We start from the raw sequence: 21,768 nt of genomic DNA on the forward strand, positions 1-21,768 counted from the left end.
AACACCCACAATCCTAGCTTGTTCGTGATTGTCCCTCTTGCGTTGTGGCGTGGGATTAACATAGCGCAGACAGCGCTTCAAGGCATAAATCAAAAATAACTGCGTCGTGTCTGCGACAAGCTCACTGCGACACACTGCTGCGAAGTATACACGAGCCTTAATGCTAGAGCCTTTACAATTTTGAGGAGGTGCACCAGAGTGTCTGCGTAGTGTCTGCGTAGGGGGCGGGGGCATGTCTGCGTTAACTGCGACACACACGCAGACGACCTGGTTTCCGACCATAAATCAGGCTTAAGGTAATCGCCCATAGAGGTGAGAAATGGAAAAAACTCACAGAACAACGCCGTAAAAAGTAGATAGCTAACTAGACGTTTACAGACTGGAGGAGCTGAATCTGCAAATGCTCGTGTCTGCGGTGACCACTTCGTCAAAGGTATGCGCGAAATCCAACTGTTTTGTAGTAGTGCATTAAAGTATTATGTTGTTAAATGCCAATCAACAGTAATGTAATACGGGCTACGTTTGGGCTTTGTTTTGAAGGCTGCCCCAGCGCGTTGTTGGCTACTGAGTAAGTGGACTGGGCTCCGACGTCAGTATTTGGATATTTGGATCTCGGCATTTTATCAAAACATAAACATTTTTTATTGTTATTCCACAATGAAGTCCCGCAGGTCAGAGGGTTCTGGGGAATTGGAGGGGTACCTTGCCTGTGTGTCGGAGAACATGGACCTGCTGAACTCCTTCCCAAACATTAAGAAGCTGTCTCTGAAACTCAACACAGGCCTTCCAGCCTCAGCTGCCTGTGAGAGGCTTTTTAGTTCAGCCGGGTTGCTCTTCACAGCAAAGAGAGCAAGACTTACAGCAAAAAACTTCGAAAATCAGCTGCTGCTGCTGAAATTGAACAAGAGCTTTTCCAGTCTAAAGTTGTAGATTATTGGCAGATATGTGGGATCCTGTGGGCACTGTATTTTGTATAGTGGGATCCTGTGAGCATTTTGTTTTATTTTGAGATGTGGTATCCTGTGGGCACTTAATTTTGTGTGCATTTTGTTTTTTTTAATACTTTGATTGTAGTTTAAATTTCTTTATTCTTATCATAGTGTTGTCCATTGGACAATAGGACTGAAAATTGTTTGCACTTTATTCAATTCAATTCAATTCAAAAATACTTTATTTATCCCAGAGGGAAATTAAATGTTGATGTAACTGAATTAAATCAAGGAGTTATTATAGATGCTGATGGCTGTGGGCAGGAAAGATTTCCTGTAGCGGTCCGTTTTGCATCCAAACTGAAGAAGCCTTTGACTGAAGAGACTCTGTTTTCCGATAACAGTCTCATGGAGAGGATGTTCAGGGTTGTCCATAATTATGGTACAAGTTGTGACTGTTCTTGTGAGGAAATATGTTCCTGAGCCCAGTTGATCTTTTGCAAGTGTGGATGTGCACTTTAATACACCTCGAAATAGATTAAAACAACTTGTACTGAATTTGATTCATGACTCATGCTTTTTTGCATTAAGAAACTGAAAGTAATTAAGTAATTTTTACTCAAATTACATTTTAAATTAAGTAATTTTGTACTTTTACTCAAGTAAATTTTGAGATGGGTAATTTTACTTTTACTCTGAGTAGAATTTAGGCAAAGTAAAGATACTTTTACTTAATTACAATTTTTCAGTACTCTTTCCACCTCTGATGATTCCATACAAGTCTTCGTGTTACAAACCTTATGGACTGGTACTTGGACCACTTTTAAGGCCCGTTTTTTGCATTGTGTACGGGTTTGCCGATGAGTAAAATTGGTATTTATTTATATTATATTTATTTATTAAGAGCATATATGTACGTAAAAAAAGACACAAGTACAGAAATGAACCAAATCTCTTAAGTTTTGTTAATAAAAAAAGGTTTAAAAAACTAAATGAATTCTGAACCTATGCCGTTTTTTTCTTGTTTGCAAGATTTTATTGCAGCACTTATTATAGCATTAAGGAGCAAACATTCAGCAAAGATTCATCATAGTTTGTTCCCGCTTTTGTAGCTGTAAATAGCCAGTGCTGTTATTCGTTCATTTCGTGACATTATCTGTGGAATTATTCTGACAAAAAAAAAAAATCATATCCCAAAGTAAGAAACGCAGCTGTGCATGCATGTCCATACCCAAAGAGAGAAACCAATCTAGTAAGATTACCGATGATTTGTTGCAGAACAGCACCATGGTTCTCATTCAAAAACGTTTCCAATTCATAGCTTACTGGTTATATAACAGCTACCGTTTACATCTTTTCCACGATGATAAAAACACTAAATGATGGAATATCTTTTTTAGGCATGGTGTTCATTCATCCATAGGAGATCCAGAGAGAATAAGGTGTCATACATCTGTATGTGTCAATACCACGATGCGAAGTGTGAGCGTATTTAGAGATGCTGTGTCGGGTGTTGATTGATGTCATTTTGTGTTGCCAATTCAGTGAAAAGAAAACTGCAAGTGGTGGGGATATGGACACAATAGCTCTATGAATAGCTGATTGTCATCACATTATATCAGTCTGTTCACTTTATTGTATCATTTTTTATAATTCCAAGGGAGGAATGCTTACTGTTGTTTCTGGAAGTGTAACAGGCCACAGCATCATCCTGTACGAGGACCCGATGTGCAGTGATAAATCTGACTCATACGGTGTGTTTGCCCCTACTGCTCCTTCATTTGCACAAAAATGGCAGATCAAATTGCATCATTTAGCCTCTCTACCACACTGTCTGTCTTTGTTTCTCTTGTCTAACTCCTACTCCCACTTTTAGTCACCCTACTTGCCTACTCTGTCTGACGGCTGCACAGCTTTTACATTAGTGCTCCATCCATCGTTCCTCATCTCAAGAGTTTTACCACAGCACAATAGGTGTTTCAGTGGCTGTTTGACCCCGTTTAAGACAAAAGTGGGCTTTAAATGCACACTGTAGTGCCGCAGCTTCCACAGATGAGAATTATTTTCTATGCGAAAGTTAAAGTGAGGCCTCTAGTTTTCCAAAAAAAAAAAGAAGAAAAACATGTGCAGCAAATGCTTGACTTATGTTATTGTATGAGTTCTGGCAACAAGGCATTAATGGTAATATAAAGAGGGATGTGGGTGGCTTTCAATAACTGTTAGTCCTGGAATAAAGAAGAAAAAAAAAGTGAGAAGCAATGGCTTTCTATCTTGTTGCAGTTTATTAAGCTTCCATTCCTGGTGCCTGTTGGTGTTTTGGATCGCAGAAAGGCTTTGGGCGCCATGCCACAACAGAGAGGCAGATTCATACTGTGGAGTCCTTCCAAAAGTCCTCCATCCCTCTCACATACACATGCACACACAGGCACACTCTCCATCAAACAGCCACACTGTCACAGGCACACGCTTAATTATTCAGCCACTAATTATCTCTATACCCGGTTACATAACTGAGGTTGCTTTTGTAAGTGGAGAGAAGAAGAGACTTGTGAAGAGAACTTGCCGGAAGAGCCGAGCTTTTGAGAGAATTTCATCTGGCCACGACACTGATGCAACTTTTCTGAAGCATCTGAAACTGCGAGAAAATCATTTCTCTGTAGAATATCTGAATCTGATGCAGATGCAAAGGGAGCGGTGGAGAGAAAAAAATGTACACATACTGAACCATAAATCCAGCCATGTTTGTAAATATCCCTTCATCAGATTACAGCAGTGCAAGCTGGTGATGTATGTACACATACGCAGAGAGTGATGTAAAAACACTGGGGACTTGGTGTACATCGAGCACCATGGAGACCAGGCTGCTTAGTTAACCCAGTCATGCATCTCTTTTTCTCTCTTCTCTCCTTTGCTCGCCCACTCTCTCCTTTTCTCTTCCACCGTTTCTTTTTTAGTTTTGTAAACCCTCTCCTCATCCACTTTGCTATCATATTTTTGGTGACTGAAAAACATGTATTGCATTAAAAGCCAAGGTCTCCTTTGCTGGAGGCTTCGGCACAGAGAAAGAAAACAAGATGGTGCATTCGAATTGACACAAACCTACAGAGTGGGGTTCACACAGCAAACGCTTAGAACAGAGCTTGTTTTTTTAAAGATGGGGCCTTCTTAATCTGGAAAGGAACCAACATTCTGACAAACTCCAGAAGTAAAACTCTAAACCTCAACTTAATTATGTGGCAACCTTTCCACACTTTGCAAAGTATTTTGCCTCTTTTGACAGCTATAAGGAGGATGCTGACGCACCCAGTCTCACCACACACTTAACTAAAAGAAACAGTTACTTTCACTGTAATGAAGCCCAGATTTCTCAGGATCAACAGCAACAAGCTCAGAGAATAGAATAGAAATAGAATAGAATAGAAAAATACTTTATTCATCCCCCAATGGGGGAAATTCAAATTCATCAAGTAGCTCAACATTTTTTTAAAATATTTACAATGATTGAATTAACAACAGTAAAACAACAATAATAATACTACTACTTACTAAATAATAATAAATGACTAAATGGCAAAATAAACAAATAAATAAAAGTCAATCAATCAATTTGAGAAGAACTCAGCAGTCACTGTTATAAAGCCTTATGGCTGTGGGAACAAAGGACCTCCTGAACCTCTCAGTCCTACAGCGCAGAGAGATGAGCCTCTCACTGCAGCTGCTCCTCTGTCCTGTCAGGATGCTGTGGAGAGGATGTTTATTGTTCTCCATCACAGAATCTAACTTCCGCCTCATCCGTTTCTCCACCACAGCACCGAGAGGGTCCAGCCTTCTGCCTACAACAGAACCAGCCTTTTTCACAAGTTTGTCCAGGCGCCTACAGTTTCTGTCTGTAGTGCAACTCCCCCAGCAGACAGCAGCATAGAACAGTGCACTCACAATGATAGTGTGATAAAACATGCACATCATATCACCGCAGACATTGAAGGACCTGAGCCGTCGCAGGAAAAAGAGACGGCTCTGGCCCCTCCTGTACAATGCGTCTATGTTGGCAGACCACTCCAGTTTATTATCCAGCACCACCCCCAGGTATTTGCAGGTCTGAACTGTCTCTATCTCCCCTCCATCAATGCAGACTGACTGGTATGGGGTTTTAGATCTCCTGAAGTCCACCACTTCTGGTGGTGTTCAGGAGCAAACAGTTCTTTTTGGTCCAGTCAGTAAAGGCCTCCACAAGGTCCCTGTACTCCTTCTCCTGTTCACCGCGCACACATGCCACAACAGCCGTATCATCAGAATACTTCTTCTGAATGTGGCATGACTCTGAGTTGTACCTGAAGTCTGATGTGCACAGGGTGAAAAGAAAAGGAGCCAAAACAGTACCCTGCGGAGCCCCAGTACTGCATTCTAGTGTTCCAGAAACACATTTCCCCATCCTGACATACTGTGGTCTGGCAGACAAATAGTCTATAATCCATGATGTCAGGGAGGGGGCCACACCCATACCGAGCAGCTTGTCTTTCAGTATGGGAGGCTGTATGGTGTTGAAGGCACTGGAGAAGTCAAAGAACATGCATCTCACATGTGAACCAGGCACATCCAGATAAGCATATACCCGATGCATAGTGGTGCAACGGATCATCATTGATCCGTGATCCGTTCGGATCAATTATTTCGGTTCGGCACACACATGATCCGCGGATTGCTTTATGAAAAAAAAAAAATTGTGCGCATGTTCAGTCCTCACACAGCCGTTACCATTCCTGCTAGTTTCCAGGGACAGAGCTACTTTCCACGCTCTGGGTAAAAGTCTGCAACAGTTCCTTCTTCAATAAGCAAACAGTCCTATGGCTCGTTTGTGATTTATTGTCCTCAGCGTAAAACATGTAGAACAGTGGGCATGGAAAATAAAAGTAGGCTAGACTTCGGTGCAGACTTTGCAGCGACATCACCCCGGTGTTTCACTGACAGGAGTGAAACCGAAAGCGGGTGAACAACCGCTCATCACCGCAGCATTTAGGCAGCCCCTTCCTTCACAATCTGACCGGGCTAAAGCGATCACAAACGCTATCGGTGTGTTTTTATGTTGCACTTTAAGTTTTTTTTTTTTATTATGTTGAAAAGAAGATTTTAATTGTGCACTTTAAAGCTGCAGTCTGCAAGATTTGTTGTTGTCATACGTAAAGTCCTACTTTTTGGCATTTTAAGAGTTTACATGATCTATCAGAACGCTTGAAGTTGAAAACGGTGACCTCCGTAGTCGCAAAATGCAAGAAATGCTTATTTTTTAACCGAAAAATAAAAAGTTATTCAACTTCCTGTCCCGCCCCTTCAAAACACATGAGAACTCGTGCACGTCTACGTGCACACCAGATGCGCCCACACGACTCCTCATTCATCAACTCACCTGTCATTTGCGATCATGGAAGACACAGTAAGTAGACTAGCCCGTAATGAAGTTCAATAGTCTAGATAAATAAGCGTGGGGACGAGCCTACCTTGTATCGCGCGTGCACAATCGGTGATTGACAGGCAACAGAGCCCAGCTCGTAAACCTGATTGGTTACCTTTTACCGGTCCGGTCTGCAATTTTGTAAACAAACCTGCTGGCTTTGGAGGGACCTAGCGGGACATATAGGGGACCTAGAGAACTCATTTTTTTTGTATTGGGGTATTTAATGTACTACTTTCAGAATCCCCGGACAGTTCCAGGCATTATGCTTGAAAAAGAGTTGCAGACTGCAGCTTTAAGTTGATTTTATATATTTCAATTTAATAATTTAAAAGTGTTAATAAACAAAAAGACAAAACATGTTTATTTGTCTTTTTTTTTATTTTTTATTTTTTTTTTGCTGATCCGAAAAATGATCCGATCCGTGACTCTGATCCGAGGAACGATCCGAACCGTGAGATTTTTGATCCGTTGCACCCCTACCGATGCAACATGTACAGAATCGCGTCTTCCACTCCTATGTGTTTCTGGTAGGCAAACTGGAGGGGATCAAGAGCCTCAGCAACCTGCAATTTCATGCGACGAACAAGAAGTCTATCCAAGGTCTTCATGATATGAGATGTCAAAGCCACCGCTCTGTAGTCATTCAGCTCCACCGGTTGCCCTAATTTGGGCACTGGTATGAGACAAGAAGTTTTCCACAGTACTGGGACTTTTTCCATTTGAATGCTCATATTGAAGAACCTCTGAAGAGGGACTGCTAGTTGACTAGCACAGTCCCTCAGAAGCCTTGGGCAGACTCCATCTGGGCCTGAAGCCCTCCCTGACTTAAGTCTCCTGAGCTCAGCTCTAACCTCCTCTATAGTTAGACACAGAGGTTGTAGCGGAGGGATGGTGACAGGAGTGATGTTGCTATCAACCATAGAGATGGGGCTGGGGTGCAGCTGGACAGAGGAGGGCTAGTGGTGGGAGTTGCTGTAGAGGTGGAGGAGCAGCTGGACCAAGGAGGCCAGGCGGTGGGAGCAACCACAGATGTGGAGATGCAGCTGTGCTCAGGATGCCTGGCAGTGGAAGCTGCCGCAGAGGTGGAGGTGCAGCTGGGCTCTGGATGCCTGGTGGTGGAAGCTGCCGCAGAGGTGGAGGTGCAGCTGGGCTGATGAGGCTAGGCGGTGGGAGCTGCCGCACAGATGGAGATGTGGCTGGGTTCAGAAGGCCTGGCAGTGGAAGCTGCCGTAGAGGTGGAGATGCAGCTGGGCTCAGGATGCATGGTGGTGGAAGCTGCCACACAGGTGGAGGTGTAGGTTGGCTGAGGAGACCAGGCGATGGAAGTTGCTGCAGAGGTGGAGGTACAGCTGGACAGAAGAAGCTTGTTGGTGACAGCAGAGGTGGAGGTGCAGTCAGGCGGAGGAGGAGGCTTGGCGATGCAGGTTGACATTGAGGTGGAAGTACAGCAGGGCAGTGGAAGCAGTATAGAGGAAGCTACTGTAGTGGTGGGGGTGGAGGGAGCAGCAGCAGAGGAGGGAAAAGCCACACTGTCAAACCTGTTGTAATAATGGTTGAAAGTATTGGCTCTGTCCACATCACCTTCTACAGACTGAGAGTTCTTCAGTCTGTATCCAGTGATGGTCCTCATGCCCCTCCACACCTCCTTGGTGTTATTGTTCTCCAGCTGTCTCTCCACCTTTTTCTTGTACTCCACCTTAGCTCGACGTAATGTCTTTTTAAGCTCCTGGTTCAGGAGGTCTTTGATGTCACTGGTGATCCATGGTTTGTTATTTGGATAGCACCTTACAGTCCTGACTGGAATCACAGTGTCCCTACAGAAGTTAATGTAGTCTGTGATGGTGCTGACCCTGCTGTCCATGTCAATGTCCATTTCATCTTCCTCCAGCAGTACAGCCCAGTCTGTGACATCAAAGCAGTCTCTCAATGCATCACTCGCCTCTGGTGACCACTTCCTGAAAGATCTGGTAGTAACAGGAAGTCTTTGTACACACGGTCTGTGTGTGGGTTGTAGATAGACCATGACCATGCTGTGATCCGATCCGTTACAGGTGCCGCCCTCAGTGGAATGTAAACAACGATGACGACTGTGTATGGGAATTGTCTGGGCGTATAAAATGCACGGAAACCAACTGACAGCAGTTCGATGTCTGGACAACAAACCCTCTCCTTAACGGTCACATTGCGGGGGTTTACCCATCTCTGATTAAAGAACAGTATAACACCCCCGCCTTTCCGCTTACCGCCGCTCGTACTCAGGTCTCGATCCGCTCGTATGGCTGTGAAGCCGGGTATGTCCACACATGAGTCTGGTGTGTTGTCGTTCAGCCAGGACTCAGACAGACAGATCAAACTGATCTCTTTAAACAGCCGTTGGTTCCGCACAAGCGCCTCTAATTCATCACACTTGTTAGGCAGTGAGTTAGCGTTTCCCATGATCACCGAGGGCAGAAAAGGTTTGTACCTCCACCTCCTGTTGTGCCTCTTTGCCTTTAGTTTCACTCCAGCTCTGCATCCACGGTACAGCTTTTTAAGCTCGGTCGGAATTGGATGTTTAATTCCGCGTCCAATCCTTGACAGTGCCAACAGTTCTTCTCTTGTGTACACTGCTCTAGTAGTAGTGCACATTGTCAAAAAATGAATTAAAACAAAAAAGCAGATCAATAAAAATAACATAAATGTTTAGATAGAAACAAAAAAGGAAAAATGACAAATAATCATATAAACTATGAGAAAATTGAGAGCTACACAGACTTGCTGCCGATAAGGTCGGCGCATAGCAACCGTATATATAGAGACTGATTGTATGAAATTGCCATAGAAAGCAAACAGATCAAGAGAGAATCCACTTTCCCTTGTGCATTCCATAGCTACCTGGACAACACAAAACAATTGCCCTTGTTTCCTAGTGGTTCTCTTAAAGGGATAGTTCGCCTCTTTTGACATGAAGCTGTATGACATTCCATACTAGCAATATCGTGCATTAACATTGACTTACCCCCACTGCGTCCTGTGAGCCGAGTTCCGGCCTCGTTTTGGCGTTGACGAAGGTAGTCCGGCTAGTTGGCTGGGGTCAAAAAATAAAGCGTTTTGCTTCTCAAAACAATATGTGTTCAAAAGAGTAATACATTTGCATTACAAAATCGTTCTCCATGAAATAGTCAGACCTCACAATTGCTTGGCGCTATTTTGTCTCCCTTCGTATCACTGCGTGCTCTGTAGACCGTGCAGACCGAAGTGCAGACCGAGGTGCAGACCGAGGAGTCCCCTGCTTTCGAGCAGTAAACACCGTGAAACAGGCGCGGCTGTCGGCAGGCGGCAGCGCAAATGTATTACTCTTTTGAACGCATATTGTTTTGAGAAGCAAAACGCTTTATATTTGTGGCCTCAGCCAACTAGCTTCGTAAACACCAAAATGAGGCCAGAACTCGGCTCACAGAACGCAGTGGGGGTAAGTCAATGTTAATGCACAATGTTGCTAGTATGGGATGTCATACGGCTTCATGTCAAAAGAGGCGAACTATCCCTTTTAAGTATTTTAACATTCTTCATGGTAAGGCAGACAGTGGAAAACACTGCCTAAGGACTGTCATTCTGCCGTGAAATTATGTCAAACTACCCAATCACAAAGGGATTGGACTATATTTTACACTTTGCTGTATTCACACACTTCAGCCCACTTTAGCCGGATTTCAGGTGACAGAGATAGACTACAGGGAGGAGTTGTAACAGCGATCTGAGTGCGGTCTGGACAACAAACTAGTGCCTGACACGACAAAAGAGATTACTGTTGATTTCTGGAGAAAACCTTCCAGAACTGCTTCGACCATTACAAGGTAATTAAAATAACATCACTTTATACGGACACCCCTTTTTTGGGCCCTGTACCCTTCTGGCAGAAGTTAAAACGTTAAAAAGTCTATAAACGCATGCACAAACTGTTTCGAGTGCAGTTTTTTTTCCAAGAGCTTTCACTGTTTGTCACATAGCACCTAATGGTTATACCTAATTAACCAAATAAAAGTGGACACTAACTTATGGGGAAATATAATGAGAGGTAATTGGTTAGAAAAAGATCCCATGTGACACTGTCAGATTTTTTTATTGTCTCAGTGCACACACACAAGCACCCTCCGCCCCAACACGTGCAGGCTTTTTATGACACGACTTTTTAAAAAAAAAAAATTTTTTTAAAACAGCTAAAATAAGCTTCACATCTGTGTAAATAATGGAAAATTCCTGTCGATTTCCATCTTTCATAATAGGTAATACGAGTAATACAAGCTGTGACACCAAACATACACATCTATATAATTAATGTGCATGTGCGCGTACACACACACACACATACACACGGAGTCACACACATAAACAAACAGGCTTCCACATGGGACCTTTCCATTTGTTGACATTTAGAGCAGTTGCAGCTAAACTTAGTGTGATCATGGAGTTCAGCTTACTCTGGGCAAGCCCAAAGCTTGGATGTGTGGGGGTGATGGACCTCGGTGTTGTTGCTAAGTGTGCATGTCCTCAGCATTGGCCACAGTCCCCATCCTTAATGTGTCTAAACCAGTCTGGGATGTGAATGCCACAAATGCTTCTTACATCATGGAGTTTCCACTGCTGCACTCGGCTCACCTGGCCGATGGCAGCTTTGATATTTCAAACTGCTGGCTCACACGCAGGGGTTCCCCACCCACCACCCCTCCTGACCATAGATGGTGTCCCTAAAGTTGCTCATTATGGATGGTTGTCATCTTGAACCTCAAAGGTCAATCCACCAATGTATGAGTCAGAAGTCAAGGACGTGAACTGAATGAAATTACTGCAAAAGAAACACACATATTATATAACATTACTGCTGTTGGATAATTTGCATTAATTGGGATGCAGATACCCGGCCATTGCAGATCTTAAAAACAAGTTTGGTCATCATTCAAGTAGAGTTCACATTCACTCTCCTATAGCCATTTTATATATACTTGTGCACTTGTGCAATAATTTATAATATGAACACCCGGTTTGAAAATTTAAGGGAGCAAAATGATAAATGAGATCCTAAATAATCCTCAGTTTCAGAATTTTCGGAGGGGAGTTGCAGTATGTACAAGTTCAGCCCCTCAGTTTGGTTTGGATATTGTACTCCGATAAAACACTTGCATGTTGTGGAGTTTTGTCTACATGCTTGATAAAACATCTGTGTATCAGCAGCTGAGGGATACAGGGTTATTCTTGTGGATTGCCTCAGAGGTTTCCTTTCCTGTGCTGTATCTCCTCTGCTGTTAGTCACATGTTAATCCGTTTTTTTATGAATATCAGACTTCATCAGGTCAGACACTCAAGCCGATACCATTGTTGGACAGAGCATCTCTGAGTCTGCCATAGAGAACAACCTGCATCTTTGGAAAATATTCCTCTCTGCATTAAAAGTGGCGTTACTTCCTATCTCAGTCAAATTTGTACATATTGTTTGTGTAGAATTTCCTGTGTTAATGGACACAGAAAAGCAAGCGCAATAAAAAAAAAACTAACATGTGACATTCAGATGACTGATATTAATCTGTTTGTTTTGCCAGGTTTGTTATGAGCGGTATGAAACATTTTAAGACTAGGACTCATATTTTCCATCACATGTTTACATAGCCAGCAGAAAGAGGTGATATGACACCTCTAACTTTAGTCTCCCCCTCTGCTGCTCTGAATAATCCAGAGGCATTCTCTGGTTATTGGGAGCTTATAGCTTACAGGAGACTGCCTTCAGTCTCCAAACTTGCTGTGGTATTTTCATTCAGAAGGCATTCCACATCCCATCGTTGCCATTTTAATCTACCCCTGACTTGATCTGACTTGAAGTCTGTGGTGACTTCAAACCTTTCATCTCAACAAGGCCTGCCAGAAGATCCCCACCTTTAAAAATGTCCTCACTTCAATGGTTTTATAAAGTAATGTTCCTCTCACATACACACAGACTCACATGCAGCCAGTGTGTGCAGGTGGGTCGACGTGTTTGTGTGTAGGTCAGAGGCTGCGGGGGCCACCAGCTGATGTAACAGACCCAGAATAAAAGTTGTCTTCTTGATGACAGCCTTGCAACTATAACTGTCGCAACAACCCCCAGGAACAAGATGTCATGTGACACCCCTTACTCAGAGCGAAGTACATGGAAAAAAACACACTCCCACACACACTCGCACATCAGTGTGTCTGTGGGGAAAACCCTTTGGAAACAATGTCTGGTGTGACTGGGGATTTGAGAGGGGTGGGGGCAGTGATTTAACCCAATGTGGACAGCACCATATGTGGCCTGGAAAGCGGGTTCTCATTTTTACCCCTAACTGAACAGTAGCTGTGAAATCACTTTTCATGACGGCTGAAGCCACAATATTTGCGCTGTCTCTTGCTGTTTTTAAAAGGAACGAGTACTTCAACTAATTCCTTGTTTGTGAAGTTGCCTTCTCCTCATGCAGTGTAGCTGCCAGTTGCTTTTGACAGTTATCTGAAAGACACTGGTGAGTCTGTGTAATTCAACTCTTGACACATTTCCTCGCCATCCATAAAGAAAATGTTCTGCTATGTGTGTGACAAGCAGTGATGACATATTTTCAGTCCTTGTTTTGAAGCCAACTTCTCAGACAGCTGGCACCACCTTCCACCCTCTGGTGTCCACAACACGCACGTGCACAAGCGCACAAGCGCACAAGCGCACGCTCACATTTGAATTTTTGTAAGTTATCTACTTTCTGTATTGTGATTAAAAACATAGTTCGACACAGTTCTTGTTTTAACTGTTTACCAGAACAAATGCAGGCTGACGAGACGTGCAGACTGTCAGCATCAAAGTTAGTGAAAAAGGGTTAATAACGACAGCTACTGAGAATTGGCTCTGCTTGTTTAGAACCGTGCAATGGAAAACCCAACAAGCAACTCTAGTTGATCCACACCATGTGATGGAAAATAGGCCAAAAGATCAACCCGTAAAAGAATGGAAAGTATTTAGTTGAAGCATACAGCATCTGAAATAAATAGAGGAGCTGTGACAACGTGGACATGCGTGGCTTCCAGTGGCACGCAGGGTCAGCAGTGTTTATCAGAGCTGTGAATTAAAACAGAAGCAACAGGAGGAATTCTGAATTCTGAAAAAGAAATTCTGTCTGCTCAGATTCAGCTAGATGCAGGAAATCTGACAGGACAGCACTTCACTGAACAGATGGACAGAACATACTGAGGAAGCAACCCAAGAGAAGTGGAAAACTCTGCAGTGGCCAAGTCAGTCAGCTGATAGCAACCTATCTGAGCTGCATGTCAATACAAGAAACATTAAAGGTGGAAACACTAACAAACAAAAAACATCTGAGGACAGCCACGGCAAGGGTTCTATATTACTAAGCATCATAAATGCGAAAATCCTTTTTTTTTTTAACTCTTTCGGTGCCATTGACGTCTATAGACGTCAATTTAAAAAAAAACGTTGTCTGCCAAAGACGTCTATAGACGTCAATTGCGTTTTTTAACGGAGCGGGCTGGGGGACAATCTAGCGGAGTTCGTCACTACATCTTAGGCTTGTAAACACTAAACAGAGAATATACTGGCAAAATTACCTGCAAGGTGGCAGCAGTGCCACTTTGCACAAAAAAAAAGAGCTCGTTTTCTCCATTTTTTTGGTCAAACAGCTGTTTTTGGTGAAACCAACCTATGTTCTACTGTCTATTACTAAAGGACTGAAAATGGTAGAAACAAACTTTTTTTTCCTGATCAAAGAAGAGAGTCTACTCTTTCTTTTGGTAATTTCGGTGTGTACATAGTCATAAGACACACTTTTCTGTGGGTCTTGGAAAATCAGTCAAAATACTGTAAAACACTTGGCAATATGGGTCTCTCTGCACTGAAAATGGCTGGCAGCCAATGAGTTAAGGGTACTTGTGAAAGGATTGAAACATGAAGATCATTATGCTTATTACTTTTGAGCCCCTATAGACAGGGAAAAGTATGAAAAATTGGAGTTGATATTCCTAAACGTATCATATACCGTTCTTCTTTTTAACCTCTTGAATTAAAACTCCACATTTCCACTTAGTACAGAATGAATGGTGTCATTGTCTAAATATTTCCAGATCTTTCTATATCTTTGGCTACAGATTCTCTTTTTTTCATGTTCTATCCATCTTTATCCATGTCTTTCTGGCATCTTCCGCCTTTTAGTCATGAACTGATGACAGTCGTGTGTACAGATGTAATGACCTTGTACCTTAGATTGTACAACATCAGCTTTCCACATGTTCAGCACCGCAGGCAAGCACATACAAATCTAAACAGGTAACAGACATGTTGTTCAGTGTGAAACTGAAAATGGAATCATTCTTCGACACTGGCGCACATTTGTGGAGCCGTTGCTGGCTTGTAATTAGTTGAAGCAGTGAGGTGATAACAAGCGGCAGCCACACATTTGCAACTGAGGTGTCGGTGCCATTGTGCTGCTAGGAGTCACAGCCCCACCTATCACACTCTCTCACGTGTTCCTGGGCAGATGCTCTTAAATACAGATACGTGTATACACCTTTTAAAAAGTACAAGCAAATGTTACTATCTTGACGGCTGCCTCACACAACCTTTTGCTGAGACAGAATATGAGCTTCGGTAGAGTTTATATGTCCCCCATAAGTCTTCCTCCTACTCTTTTCTTTTCCTCTTTGTCTTTGCCTACCTTCTCCACCCACTCCTCCTCCTCCTCCATCGACACCATCTGAGTCATATGATCCGAAAGGTGAGCTGCTGCATTCAGCTGGTTATTTTCATCTTGTCTTGCTACATGTGAGACTCTCTTCACTTTTCTTTTGTCATCGTGCTGTTCCCCTCTCATATCTGTCGTATCTATCTGTCAGCCAGCAGCTGGCAACAAGTTCAAACACTGATGATTTTTTTTTTTTTAAGTAAGGCATCATGTTAGGTTAAGCTGCACTACGTATGTGCACTTAATACGAGTCCTTCCTAAAATCTTAAGAGTGTCCATATAACACTTTGCATTGCTTTGTTCAATTTGCACAGTCCAAATAGAAAAAAAATTAACAGTGGGCGTGAAAATGACTTTTTCCATTTTCTTCAGATCACTTTACCAGTGAGCAGCTGTCTCTCGGTGACATGTTTTAATTTCTCAAGTTTGGGGTCTTGCTTTGGAGATTTTTTCCAGAAATAAAAATATTGCACATTATTTTATTTGTCAACTGCTGTGTTTAGCGCTTACTGTTGGACTTTACCAATATTGCCCCGCATAAGGGTGGTGGGGGACATCACAGTCATTCATCAGTTTAATCATCTTCACCTCCTCAATTTGACGCCCTCTCCTCTGTACCGTAGGGGGCTGCCCTTTTCATCTGACAATGTCTTGTTTTATTCCTCTTCCCTCAGGTTGTGGAAACAGCAGCATGAGTGGTGACATGTACAATGCCGGTTACCACGCTATCACCAATATTGATTACTCTTCAGTGTGCATCGGTAATATGAGTGCCAGATACAGCGACTGCCCCAGCATGACCTGGCACCAGATGGACGTCCGCCAGCTCTCATTCTCTGACGCATCATTTGATGTCATCCTAGAGAAGGCCACTCTGGATGCCATCATGGTGGAGGAGAAAACACCTTGGGAGGTGTCCCCTGAAACCGCCTGTTTTGTTCACCAAGCTCTGATAGAGGTATGGTTGAAGATTTTTGTGCATAGAGTTTAATCATTTTAGGACAAAGATCTGTTTGTATGGAAGGTATTCTTGCTAAAAAAAAAATAAATGTTTGATTTACTGTTGCTGTCGAAAAATCCGAAATGTCGTAGCTTAACAGTCTTAATCTTCAAATACTATTATCGTAGTAAATAACTCTCAGCTGTAGCAGCGTTTTTGGGCAGCTTCAGTGCTAAAATAAGATGTATTTTATGGTTAGAAATCTTAGCTTTTGTCAATATCAGTTTTCTTGAAAAGTTATTATGTGGAAACATTCAACCTCCGTCTGTATTGTACCAGCCCATGGTTCATGTAGTGATACTTTTGATGAATGAATGAACGAATGAATGAAGCAGTACAGCAGCCGGAGTGGGAGGTGGTTGGGCATGCACATCTCTCACACCAGAGACCAGGCCTCACATCTAGACTGTAATTTGTTTATATATGTTCAAAACAAGCACCTTGGTTAAGGCTGGGAAAAGACTGTTGAATGTAAGTTGTTATTTATTTCCTTTAAACCTCCGTTGAGCCTTGAGTGTCTCGAATGAGGTACAAGATCTTTCATTTGTTGGCGTGCTCGTAAAAATGACAGCACAGTGCACTAATTAGAAAACAATGTTTTGATAGGAGGATAACGTACATATCATACCAACGACTGCCCAACGTGCACCTACAGTACATTAGGTCAAATTTTCCCAAGTTTTCCTTAAAAGCAAACCGGAAAAACATATTCAAAAAGTGGAATGTCTGGAGGGGCAGTTTTTCCATGACTTGGCTGCATGAAAAGAGCAGGCAGCTTTGTAGAGCCTTGAGTGTGTCCTGGAAACATCTTAGAATCGCAGTGAAAGACCTAATGTCATGCTTAGTTGTATGAAAACATATCAGATTTAAGATATAAGATTGAGGTCATTCTTTCAATGAGATGCAACTTAGAGGTGCAGGATGTCATTTTTTCCTCTCTTATAGAGAGGCCTTACTGAGAGCGCTGGCTGCCATCCAAATAGCTTGCTACTTACTTCATTTCAGGCGGCTACTTTATTGCATACATATAAATTATACAACCACTCACCTCCAGTTCAAAATAATGCTTGTTGTAATACCATCCGCACTGGTTTCACATAAATGTGTATTCACACACTCTGAGAGGCTATGTCTTCTTTTAGATAGTTATACTTCTTCATAAAATGAAGTATTTTCCGAGCATTGGACATGATGCTCACTGAACTGGAAGCACAGCTGTACATCGCTGAAAATGAGATGTTAGCTGTGGTAACTAATCAAAGCCCAGAACCCAGTGTGGATGGTCTCAGTGTAGCTTCTTTAGTCCCCCAGCACGGTCCCAATCAGTGGGGAATGCTGGCTGATTTTTTTTTTTTAGCCTTAATGTTTCTGCAAGGGGGGTGCTCCCAGACTGGCCTATTTCCCTCACTGGCCCTCACTCCATGTCCTTTTTGAAAGCCCCGTATAAAGATTAGTGTAAGACACAAAGGTGGTTGCGTAACCCTGCTTTTTTAAATCTGTTAATCCAGACAACAGTCTGAAGCCAACCTTAACAGAGGCCTGAGAACGATTAAGTATAGTTTAACAACTTCTTTCTAAATTAAAGTTATAGTGATAAGATTTTTGTACGTAAGGTACAATACAAAAGTTGCATGGAAATATCATTTCCAGGACACAGAGTGAAATTTGTTTGCTGATGCTCTTTCAGTGTTATCATGTCCTCCAGACATTGAGTAGTTGCTCCAGTGCTTGGAGCGATATGTGTTTTAAGTTTAAGTTAAGTTTAGCATCGTGTGTAAACCGATTCCCTCGTGATCGACATCACAGTAGTAAGAGTATGCTGCCTTTTGAAAGACTGGAGTGCATTTGAATTCTTTTATGGCCGTGGCACACAAAACAAAAGGCCAAATGTATACACTGTGAATTGCCTCAGTTTCACCTTTTAGTGCTGTACAAATAGAGAGTGATCTGAATGCCCACAATAAGAGTTTATCTGCAAATTACTTTCTGACAGTGAAATCAGTAATAGTGGCACTTAACATTTCCACTCCACAGCCCATCACTTGACTGTCAGGATGCGAAGTGCTGTTGGCTGCAGCACTGTGTCAGTGCAACAGTGACAATGTTTTGGCCATTAGCCATGCTAGACCCTGACACGCAAGAGACAAGAGAACACCACTATTAACTGAAGTAGGTAGATCAAGATTTCTGAATTGGAAAGAATTACTCAGGAGCCTCTCGCTACCATATTTGAAGCGCAACTAAATGGGTCACAATCAAAAGTTTAGTTTGTAATTACAGGTTTGGGTTCTGGCTCAACACGCAGACTGAATATGAAATTACACTCGATGCGACAATGGAAAAGGTCAATATCTGAGCACGTGTATTTGAAATGCTGACATTTCTGAATATGCACAAATGTTATAATGCTTTCAGCTGAAAATGACAAAAACCAACATCTGCGCCCTGTTTAGAATTACGGATTAATCTAACATGTCTTTAAACTTTGGTGGCCAGAGCAACCAGGGAACAGATAAGTCATTTCTGTGAATGTGGCATTGATGAGATAACTTCAAACAAATATTAAATCAAAGACGAAGGAATCGCAAGTAATTTTAGTAATTCATGGAACAGGAAAAATGCTTTTGATAGTTCATTGATGTTGGTGAAATACTGTCAAGTCGGTGTCTCTTTACCACAGCGGTAATGTATTACAGTATCATGTCAACAAAGCCGCCACTCTTAACCAGATGGAAAGACTGTAAATCTTTAGCCGTAAATTAGGCAGTGGCTGCTGGAATTACCTTTGACCTTGTTGAGTTATGGCCGAGTTGTGATCGGAAAAAACGTTCAACGTCCCTAAATGATCTTGTGTGTTGTTGTTGTTATTTATCCTGGTGCTATTTGTACCGTCACCCAGGGATTCACCATCACGTCTCACCAGGTGAGTCTTCCGTTTTGTTGTTCTAATTAATCGATGCTCTTCTGTGCAATTTCCATTCTTTCTAGTAAAGAAAGGAAGAATTTTTCTGTAATGACATCTTCAGCGCAAAAATCAGGTTAGATTCTTATCTGTCCATTTTACATCTCTAATATCTGTGTCATATATGGAATCCGCCATCCCTGAAAGACTGTGAGATGGGATAAATGTTGCCGTGGTCAAGTATTTGAAGGAACTTTTGACCAAATGAACTCCGGATTCACAACCGTGAACCTTACCAGGGACAAGCCTGACTCATGAATTAAACAAAGGCATATACATTGCGATATATGGGCCGAGTTTTTAAGGACAGCATCTCACGCACACATGCACACAAAGGAGACAGTGCCCTGGGTGTTTTCCTCTAACAGAAGGAAGTATCAAAGGAAGATCAGTGAGTGTGGTTCGTGGACAGATGGGAGGATTCCACTCTCCTTCGAAAGGAGTGAGGCTGAGTTCATATAGCAGCTCTGTTTGGAAACCATAAAAGTTACAGAGTCGGGTTTCTGCTCACTAGTCATCACCTGCTCTTCTTTTCTCACCTTTTGATTCTCACTCCATTTCCCCTTCATTTATGCATTCAGTTCTCTCACCTGCTCCATGCTCAGGGCTGTGTAGTGACAGTAATGTGTGACTGTGATCATGTTGTCTTTGTACCACACTTTGAGTGGTATGCAAGTGTGCAATTGCTGGTGTATGTCTGTGTGTGTGTGTGTGTGTGTGTGTGTATTTATTATCACCTATAAGTCCATAGTCCTCTGCGCTACACCGTGGCTTATACGGGTACAGCAGTCACGATTCCTGTTCATGTGTGTGTGTGTGTGTGTTTTTCAGAAATGTGGGAGGTCTGTTGGGAGCCTGCTTTCTTACAGAAAACATCCTCGCAAATTAGAGGAGGGCAGATGGAAAGGGATGTGAAACAAAGGAGAACAAGGAAAGAAAGAGGGAACAGTTTAGTAGAAGCAAAAAAATGAACTGGTTGGCGGGATAAGAAGGAAGGAGATCTCTGAAGGATCTTTTGTTGAAATCACAGACAAGAAAGAATGAATTGACGAAAAAGCAGAAAGAGGAGGGTGAGGAAAGTGCATGACAGCAAAGGAGAAAGAGAGTGGGAGAAGAGAGGGGAAGACAGAAACCAAGACTGACAGAAAGCTAATGAGCAGTGTGCCAGTATAAGACCGATGGGAGCAAGGTAGCAAAGGAAAGAGTCAAAGAGGAGGGGAGGAAGACAAGTGCAGCACAGTTTGATATAAAACCTGCCCCGAGCCTGTTTCCTAACATATAATTGTGCCGAAGACAAAAAAGTAGTCATCTACTAGTGAAAATGATGCAACTTTATACTTAGAATACTAGGAGATTATTTATTTCATGTGCATTCTCATTCTGTTGATCTTTGAAGATACAAGAAATGCGTAACTCCTTGAGTTTTACTGCATAAACTTTAACTGTGGCATGTTTGGGAGTCCTTGTACCTGTGCCTGCAATAATAATATCTGTCTAATGAAGCACAGCTCTCGTTTGATTAAAAATATGTTGAGAACACTTGTATAAAGTGCACAAAGGTCCATATATATCTGTGATGATATTTCTTTGAGTCTCCTGTGTTGCGTCTGCTGCAGCTCGCTGCTGAATTTTCTTTTTTTGTTTTTCCAACGAAGTCAACAAGGAGCCTTTTTTTGCTGTTCGCTACTTTACCCATGATACTAATAATGCACTGCTCGAAGAGTGCTTTTGAGTTGGGATTTTGTTCTCAATAATGTCCGAAAGTTTCCTATATTCTTGCCGAAAGCCATATAACTTCAGTTTACCGTTGATTTAGGTCAACGGGGCATGCATAAGGTCAAGCTGATGGTGGAAGTTCGTCAGTCGTCAATGTTTTTTTTCAGGTCGCTTTCTGCTGGATCACAAGGAAAATAACTGCAGTAGGTCAGCTGCACTCACTGAAACATTCTGAACTCAAACAGGTCCTCACATTTAAAATTTTTCCCAAGTTTGTGTGAATTTGGAATGAAAGTGAAACGCCTTGTTGGACACATGGATATTCTCCAAGTCTTGCATCGGCATATTCCGCTCTTCCCAGCACAAGTGTCACAGTCAGCAGCAGACCTGAGTGCAGTTTCCGAGAGTTCTGTGTTATTTCAGGACAGCCCTTTAGTCTTTCTGCCTCTACCCTCATTCATCTTTCAACTGTGGTTCAGATGAATATATCAACTTGCACACTGCAGACACGTCACACCACTTTATAAACCATCCGACAATAAAGTCACAAGCCTTACCATCAAAACCATATGCATGGTTCTCACATTACTGGCATGGGGACGTAACAAAACAACTTTATAAACAGCATGTCACTTACCTCTTGTCGGTATGCTCGCGCATGTGAAAGCCCAAAAGAGTCAATGGACGATAATCCCATATACAAAACAATTATCTTCTCTAGAAAAACTGCGTTCAAGTATTTAAAACATTACAACAATACATGCCCAGTAACATTGTTGTAATATTTTAAATACTTGAACGCAGTTTTTCTAGAGAAGATAATTGCTTTGTATATGAGAGTATCATCCATTGACTCTTTTGGGCTTTCACATGCGCGAGCATACCGACAACCGGTAAGTGACATGCTGTTTATAAAGTTGTTTTGTAACGTCCCCATGCCAGTAATGTGAGAACCATGCATATGGTTTTGATGGTAAGGC

The 21,768-nt window shown here is 42.3% G+C and overlaps 1 protein-coding gene across 1 annotated transcript in view; it reads left to right on the plus strand.

Moving 5' to 3' along the window:
- Window positions 1-21,768, plus strand: part of ece2a (endothelin converting enzyme 2a) — a 100,442-nt gene that overhangs the window by 38,290 nt on the left and 40,384 nt on the right. Inside the window, exon 3 of the mRNA XM_075483549.1 lies at window positions 15,785-16,068. Within this exon, the coding sequence (XP_075339664.1) occupies window positions 15,785-16,068 (284 nt within the window). The remainder of the gene's footprint in view (window positions 1-15,784; window positions 16,069-21,768) is intronic.

Source organism: Odontesthes bonariensis, chromosome 14 (assembly GCF_027942865.1).
Source record: "Odontesthes bonariensis isolate fOdoBon6 chromosome 14, fOdoBon6.hap1, whole genome shotgun sequence".
Lineage (NCBI taxonomy): Eukaryota > Metazoa > Chordata > Actinopteri > Atheriniformes > Atherinopsidae > Odontesthes > Odontesthes bonariensis.